Source organism: Musa acuminata, unplaced genomic scaffold, assembly GCF_036884655.1.
Source record: "Musa acuminata AAA Group cultivar baxijiao unplaced genomic scaffold, Cavendish_Baxijiao_AAA HiC_scaffold_983, whole genome shotgun sequence".
Lineage (NCBI taxonomy): Eukaryota > Viridiplantae > Streptophyta > Magnoliopsida > Zingiberales > Musaceae > Musa > Musa acuminata.
In genome coordinates, this window is record NW_027021201.1 from 5,430 (window position 1) to 14,485 (window position 9,056).

The window sequence follows — 9,056 nt, forward strand, 5'->3', positions numbered from 1 at the left end:
TAAATTTGCAAATTCTTCCTCAGCTAGTTAAAAGAATGAAATTGGCTGATATCATGACGATACTAGGTAGTATAGATATCATTATGGGAGAGGTTGAACATGATAGAAGTTGACTTCGACTGTTTACTACGAAGTCAGAACTATTTCTATCGATGCCTGTATAGAAGTATCATGGCTACTAAGAATGATCTTTGTACCCATTTTGACCCTTATATGGTGAATTACAATAGGGGTATAGTAATTGTGTGGTTAGTAGAAGAGATATATCTGCAGCGATACAACAACGTATTGGCCTGATATTAGCCGGCCCCTTGGGAATTCTTCAAGCTCTAGCAGATGGAACTAAACTACTTTTTAAAGAAGACCTTCTCCCATCTAGAGGAGATGTTCGTTTGTTTAGTATTGGACCGTCTATAGTGGTCATATCAATTCTACTAAGTTATTTAGTAATTCCTTTTGGGTATCGCCTCATTTTAGCCGATCTCAGTATAGGTGTTTTTTTATGGGTCGCCATTTCAAGTATTGCTCCTATTGGGCTTCTTATGTCAGGATACGGATCGAATAATAAATATTCCTTTTCAGGTGGTCTACGAGCTGCTGCTCAATCTATTAGTTATGAAATACCATTAACTCTATGTGTGTTATCAATATCTCTACGTGTGATTCGTTGAACATGAACTTTATACTTCTTTCCTAGAAGTAAAGGAAAGAAGTTGAATGTAATGTATTGAATAGGTATTTTATTTTTTATTCATCATTCGGGTCAATGAGTTAAACCAGATAGTTATATGAGTGAAACAAAACAACTTAGAAGTTTGCAGTAAGAAGATAAAATCTCATTTCATATGTACAAGAATAAAGTTGAAGTAAACATAAGCAGTGTAAACTGTTTACCCCAAGATTAAGATTCTTTCATTAGTCATCATATCTTGGAGCGGGTGTAAAAGATCAACTGTATGGAGTTTTCATTACTGTCTTGTATTTATTACCATGCCGTAGATCAATCAAAAATCAGTGGACGGTTAGGAACACCAAAGTGCACAAAGGATTAGTAATAGAGATAATGTAAGGTATCAAAAAAAGAGATATTTCTACAATTTATAAAACGAATAAAAATAGGGACTTTAAGTTGGTTTATATTTATAAATTTATAAAATATAAATTTATAAAAAAAATAAAAAAATGAATAAAGATATTGATGCATAAAATAAATAAAAGAATAGATAAGAAGAGATTCGTCCACCTCCCATGGATTTGATTCCTTCCCCTATAAAAAAACTTGCAATGCCAACCCCATTTGTAATTCCATCAATTATATATCTATCAAAAAACTGAGTTAGTTCGGTTAATCCCCTTATACCCATGGTAAAAACCTTAGTATAAAAAATATCTATGTAACCACGATTATATGACCAATTGTATATCCCATTTTTTATTTGGTCCAAGAGAATCCTTTTAGGACCACCTTTTACAAATGCATTGATAAAGTTCAAATTCCGGAAAAACGAATAAGCAGACCCATATAAGATATATGCTATGAATAGTCCGGAAATAGCTATACTTACTGAAAAAATTGCATTTGTAAAAAATTCATACCAATCCACAGAATAACTCGAATTTGGATGGAAAAGGTTTGTGAGTGGAGTTAACCATTTGGATAATAATCCAAATCTATTACTCCTTGATCAAAATGAATTCCTATTGATCCAACAAACAAAGTAAATAATACCAATATAAGCAGAGGAAATAGCATAGTATTGTCCACTTCGCGAGGGTACATAGAAGTGTACTTTTTTTCGAAAGAAGTATTAAAGTATCGTATGCATTTTTTTAGATTATTATCAATTTTATACATATCCTTTGAAAAAAAGAAGACCCTATTATTCATTGTTGATAAAGGTAAATTTCTATTGACTGCTTTGGCTACCTCCTTTCCCCATAGAGATATTGAATAGGACGAACTATTTTTTGTGCTACTGTAATCTTGAAAATGAACGCGCAAATGTCCATCAAAGGTAAGTAAATACACCCGAAACATATAAAATGCAGTCAATCCTGCTGTGAAACAAGCTATTATTGCGAAAATTGGTGAATACAACCAACTATCATTAAGAATTTCATCTTTGGACCAAAAACAAGCAAGAGGTGGAATACCGCAAATAGAAAGTGTACCCAATAAAAAAGTAGTTCTTGTAATTGGAACATATCTTCTTAAACCACCCATAAGAGCCATATTCTGACTTTTTTCTGGCGAATATCCAACAATAGGTTCCATTGAATGAATAATGGATCCGGATCCCAAAAACAATAAAGCTTTAGAATAGGCATGGGTAATCAAATGGAATAAAGCAGCTCGATAAGAACCTATACCTAGAGCTAACATAATATAACCCAATTGAGACATTGTAGAATAGGCTAAACTTCTTTTTATATCTCTTTGAGCAAGAGCCAAAGTAGCTCCTAGTAGTACTGTTATTACACCTATTAAAGATATGAAATTCATTATGTAAGGTATAGCTATGAAAATAGGAAGAAGTCGAGCTACAAGAAAAATTCCTGCTGCTACCATAGTAGCAGCGTGTATAAGAGCCGAGATGGGAGTGGGTCCTTCCATGGCATCGGGTAACCATACGTGAAGGGGGAATTGTGCGGATTTAGCAACTGCACCAATGAATAATAAAGAGGCACACAAAGTAGCAAATAAAGAACTGACACCATTATTATGGATCAAGTTATTAGTTATTTCGAACAAATCCCGAAATTCGAAACTACCTGTTATCCAATAAAAACCTAAAATTCCTAATAATAAACCAAAATCCCCTACACGGTTAGTTACAAAAGCTTTTTGACAAGCACTTGCTGCAGTCGGTCGTGTGAACCAAAATCCTATTAATAAATAGGAACACATCCCCACCAGTTCCCAAAAAATATAAATTTGTATCAAATTGGAACTGGTAACTAATCCCAACATGGAAGCATTGAAAAAACTCATATAAGCAAAAAATCTCAGATATCCTTGATCATGAGACATATAATTGTCACTATAAATAAGAACCAAGATTCCAACAGTAGTAATTAGTATTGACATAATAGAACTAAGTGGGTCGATCAAATATCCGAACTCTAAGGAAAAATCATTATTGATGGTCCAAGACCATAGATATTGATAGATAGAACTTCCATGTATTTGTTGAATAGATAAATTGGCTGAAAACCCCATAACTATACTTAACAGTAAAACACTAGGAAAAGCCCATATACGACGAATATTTTTTGTTGCTGTCGGAATCAGTAGAAGTCCAAATCCTATTGACACAGTAACTGGAAGTGGAAGAAAAGGTATTATCCATGCATATTGATATGTATGTTCCATAAGAAAACAAAATGAAATCTTTAATAATTCTACTATTCTAGTCTAGTCTTAGTAGAATATTCTATTCTGGTAATTTATAGCCATATTATATAGTATAATAAGAAAAAAGAGTTATACCAAAAGGAGTACTTGATTCTAATTATGTTTTAATAAAATTATATGTTTTAATAGGTTTAAAATATATTTTCAAACAGGTTTTAAATATATTTTTTAATAGGTTTTAAATATATTTTTTAATAGGTTTTAAACATATTCGAAAATGCTTTTTTTAAAACTATTCTACCAGGGAATAAGTATAGATAATGACTAAAAGGAACAATCTATTTTGAACAAAACAATACATGTCTTTCACATACAACGATAAAAACTGGTAACCCTTTTTGAATGGCAGTTCCCAAAAAGCGTACTTCTATGTCAAAAAAACGTATTCGTAAAAATATTTGGAAAAAAAAAGGATTTTTAGCTGCAGTAAAGGCTTTTTCCTTAGCGAAATCGGTTTCCACCGGACGTTCAAAAAGTTTTTTTGTGCAACAAACAAATAATAAAGTCTTGGAATAATCGGAATTGACATACCCGAAGAACTTCGAATTTTTTAAGATGAACGATTCACATTAATTAATGTATTGAACTCCTCAATATCAATATGAGTTAGAACTAGCTGTTGTAGTATGTAGATGTGGTATGTAGAATAAAGGTATGTATATCGAATTCTGAATATTTTTTCTATCTACTTTTTTCACAATAGAAAAATATTTTTCTATTGTGAAAAGTAGAGTATGATTACGATAGAAATGAAAATTCTTTTGTTTCTTATATGCCTAACAAAAACCTAATTAGTTTGGTAAATCTTACCATTATGCATTATATATATAATGAAGAGACCATTATATATAATATGAAGAGTATTAATACTCTAATGATACTAAGGAATGATACTAAGGTGTCGAAATCGTTAGAAAATTTCAAATTCTTTTGATTTAGTGATGAAATTGTTATACATATGAAATCCTGGTTATTTAATCTTCTTCATTGAAAAAAAAAATATTTTTTTTTTCATTTTGTTTGAATCTATGAAATCAAATCGGATAAATAAAAAACGAATCAAAAAATAGAAAATGAACAATTCTTAGTTCTATACCTCGACAGACAACAAAACTATTGAGTTCTAACTGTTTTGGAAGAACTTAGTTTCTAGTACGCGAAAGTTTATTATTAAAACTAAACTTACTAAAACTAAACTTACTTTATTATTAAAACTAAACTTACAATGATCCCAACTAAAGATTCTTTTTTTGAATAGAGATTCAAATAGGAATTTAAATGAATTTTGATTTATCGATTCTAATGTTTACTAAACTATATTGAATCCTTGATTCTCGACGATTCAACATGAATTGACTATTATTATTTCAAGTAAGCCGCCATGGTGAAATTGGTAGACACGCTGCTCTTAGGAAGCAGTGCTAGAGCATCTCGGTTCGAGTCCGAGTGGCGGCATCCTTGAAATCCTAGAAAATAAATCCTCTAAAAGAGACACAATGGATCCTATAATGTATTCAATTCTCGATTTAAATTCTCTAATGGGACCCCTTTTTATGATATTTACAACTTTAGAACATATATTAACTCATATCTCTTTTTCGATAATTTCAATTGTGATTACGATTCATTTAATGATCTTATTAGTCCGCGAAATCGTAGGATTGCGTGATTCATTGGAAAAAGGGATGATAGCCACTTTTTTCTCTATAACAGGATTATTAGTTTCTCGTTGGATTTCTTCAGGACATTTTCCGTTAAGTAATTTATACGAGTCATTAATCTTCCTTTCGTGCAGTTTCTCCATTATTCATATGATTTCCAAGATGGGGAACCATAAAAATGATTTAAGCACAATAACCGCACCAAGTACCATTTTTACACAAGGCTTTGCCACGTCGGGTTTTTTAACTGAAATGCATCAATCCGCAATATTAGTACCTGCTCTACAATCTCAGTGGTTAATGATGCACGTAAGTATGATGTTATTAAGCTATGCAGCTCTTTTATGCGGATCACTATTATCAGTCGCTCTTCTAGTCATTACATTTCGAAAAAACATCGATATTTTTTGTAAAGGTAATAATTTCTTAATTAAACCATTTTTCTTTGGTGAGATTCAATATTTGAATGAAAAAAGAAGTGTTTTTAAAAACACTTCTTTTCTTTCATTTCGAAATTATTATAAATATCAATTGACTCAACGTTTGGATTATTGGAGTTATCGTGTCATTAGTTTAGGATTTACCTTTTTAACCATAGGCATTCTTTGTGGAGCAGTATGGGCTAATGAGGCATGGGGATCTTATTGGAATTGGGACCCCAAAGAAACTTGGGCTTTTATTACTTGGACCATATTCGCGATTTATTTACATACTAGAACTAGAATACATATTAGAAGTAGAACAAATCAAAGTTTGCAAAGTATGAATTCGGCACTTGTGGCTTCTATAGGATTTCTTATAATTTGGGTATGTTATTTTGGAATCAATCTATTAGGAATAGGTCTACATAGTTATGGTTCATTCACATTAACATCTACTTGAATAAACTACACAGATAAATAATTGAATAAACTACATAAAGAATACATAAGAACATCATCCCATATATATATAAAAAGCTTCTTGTTTGTGCGAGTTTTTGAGAACCGTTTGAATCATTCCTTATTCAAAACGGTTCTCAAAAACTCAAAATGCATCTCATTACAATTCTAATTCACTTTATTCTTTTGCATTGTACAGCGAACGATTTTAAAAATCTTAAAATCAAAGACAAAAATTATATTTCCGTATTATTAATGAAAGACTATCGATGAAAGTAATTAGATAGGATAGCTTGCACCCTGTCAACTGATAGCGAGAGAACGAAATCCGGATAAATACCAATACCTATTACGGGTAGAAAGATACAGATTGAAACAAATAGTTCTCGTGGTCCAGAATCCGCAAAATTAGAGTTTGGAACATTGAATAGCTTGTATCCATAGAACATCTGACGTAACATAGATAATAAATAAATAGGAGTTAATATCATTCCAATTGCCATTACAAAAGTAATTAGCATTTTTGGCATTAAAAGGTATTTTGGACTAGTAATTATTCCAAAAAATACTAATAATTCCGCAACAAAACCACTCATTCCTGGCAATGCAAGAGAAGCCATCGAAAAACTACTGAACATGGTAAATAGTTTTGGCATTGGGATCGATACCCCCCCCATTTCGTCGAGATAAACAAGACGTATTCTATCACAACTCGTTCCTGCCAAGAAAAAAAGCGCAGCACCAATAAATCCATGAGAGAGTATTTGTAAAATGGCACCGTTGAGTCCCATTCCGGTTATAGAACCAATTCCTATAATTGTGAAACCCATGTGAGATACAGAGGAATAGGCTATTCTTTTTTTTAAATTCCGTTGACCGAGAGAGGTTGAAGCTGCATAGATTATTTGAATCGTTCCCACTATTACCAACCAGGGAGAAAATATAGAATGAGCGTGGGGTAATAATTCCATATTGATCCGAATAAGTCCATATGCGCCCATTTTTAATAAGATTCCAGCTAGAAGCATACATGTACTGTAATGTGCTTCTCCATGGGTATCTGGTAACCACGTATGTAGGGGTATAATCGGCGATTTGACAGCATAAGCAATAAGGAATCCAAAATATAATATTATTTCCAATGCCACAGGATATGATTGATTAGTTAATTTTGAAAAATCTAATGTGGGTTCATTAGGGCCATATAAACCCATACCTAGAACTCCTATTAAGAGAAAAATGGAGCCCCCCGCAGTGTACAAAATAAACTTTGTGGCCGAGTAGAGACGTTTCTTTCCCCCCCACATGGATAAAAGTAAATAAACAGGAATTAATTCTAACTCCCACAGCATGAAAAAAAGTAAAAGGTCTCTAGAAGAAAATAATCCTATTTGACCGCTGTACATTGCTAACATGAGAAAATAGAACAATCGCGAATTTCGAGTAACTGGCCAAGCCGCTAAGGTAGCTAAAGTGGTGATAAATCCTGTCAGTAAAATAGGTCCTATGGAAAGCCCATCGATTCCCAGTCTCCAGTGAAAATCAAAAACATCTATCCATTTTAAATCTTCCTCCAATTGGGTTAATGGATCGTCCAATTGGAAATGATAACAGAAAACATAGGTTGTTAGAAGGAGTTCCAACGAGCATATACATATAGCATACCACCTAAACATCTTATTTCCTTTATGAGGAAGAAAGAAAATGGAAGAACCGACGGATATCGGCAAAACAACAAGTATTGTTAACCAAGGAAAATAACTCGTGATAAAGACAAGATACGTTTGACCAGAAAAACCCGTGCTCGGAATAGAATAATATATTTTCTCGAGTACGGGCTTTTGTCGGTAAAGAGGAATCAATTGATTCAAGTGGATTTTTTTGTAACGTATCAATAACCTAGACCCATGCTGCGAGTTGTTTCATATGATAAATAAACACGGACACTCAAAAAATCCGTGGGGCAGGCGGATTCACATCTCTTACAACCCACACAGTCCTCGGTTCTTGGTGCGGAAGCAATTTGCTTAGCTTTACATCCGTCCCAAGGTATCATTTCCAATACGTCTGTGGGGCAGGCTCGTACACATTGAGTACACCCTATACATGTATCATAAATTTTTACTGAATGTGACATTGGATCTATAAATTCCAGATTTTAACATCAAAAATTTTCAATCTGGTAGAAAATTAGTATTTATATTATAGACACCAGACGAAGCAGTGGTTTATTAAAATTTTAAGAATCAATATATTTCTAAATCTGTTCATGAGAAAAAGCCAAGAGACTTTGATTTCCGTTTCAAAAATCATGATCATACGAGTCACATGTGTAAATAAAAATTGGCCGACAAAACAAATTGATCAATCATTCAAATCAATATTTCAATATTCATATTTTCAATATGAAATATGAATATATAAAAATAAAACTAAATTAGTAATTTAATTTATTTTCGTAATATGATTAACATATTATTATTTAATAATATTATTTTTATTATTTTATTATAATATTTATAATATTATGCAGTATATTATTATATAATACATTTATATTATTATATAATACATTAAAAATACATTAAAAACATTAAAATTTAAATACATTAAAATTAAATAAAATAAACAAATAAAAAACGAAATAAAAAAATTATAATACCAATTAAATTAAGAATATAATTATTTTTCATTAATGGAATATGAAAGTGAAAGAATAGAAATAGAAAAATATTCCAATTTCATTTATATTTTCTTATGCTTTATCATGTTGTGTGGTGTCTTGATTTATATGATCATTATAACTGATTATTCAATATATGATCATGATAATTATCACTAATTATTCAACAAATTCGATTGATTGATACGAGTTGATTTTCTGTTTCGATGAATCGACGAAACAATAGCTAGACCAATAGCTGCTTCAGCAGCTGCAACAGCTATAATAAAGATTGAGAAAATGTTTCCTTTTAATTGGCGACTATCAAATATATCAGAAAATGTTACAAGATTAATATTAACCGAATTTAGTATAAGCTCAAGACACATAAGTGCTCTAACCATGTTTCGACTTGTGATCAATCCATAGAGACCGAT

The 9,056-nt window shown here is 31.6% G+C and overlaps 1 protein-coding gene across 1 annotated transcript; it reads right to left on the reverse strand.

Annotated features, from left to right (window-relative positions):
- Nucleotides 1–5,514: 5,514 nt before the first annotated feature.
- Nucleotides 5,515–8,456, reverse strand: LOC135665325 (NAD(P)H-quinone oxidoreductase chain 4, chloroplastic). The gene has a single exon (XM_065177181.1). The coding sequence runs from the start codon at nucleotides 7,631–7,633 to the stop codon at nucleotides 6,221–6,223; it is 1,413 nt and encodes a 470-aa protein (XP_065033253.1). The 5' UTR covers nucleotides 7,634–8,456; the 3' UTR covers nucleotides 5,515–6,220.
- Between the last annotated feature and the right edge of the window lie 600 nt (nucleotides 8,457–9,056).

Coding starts and splice junctions, on each gene's coding strand:
- LOC135665325 (XM_065177181.1), bottom strand. CDS start 7,633: ATGTTTAGGTGGTATGCTATATGTATATGCTCGTTGGAACTCCTTCTA.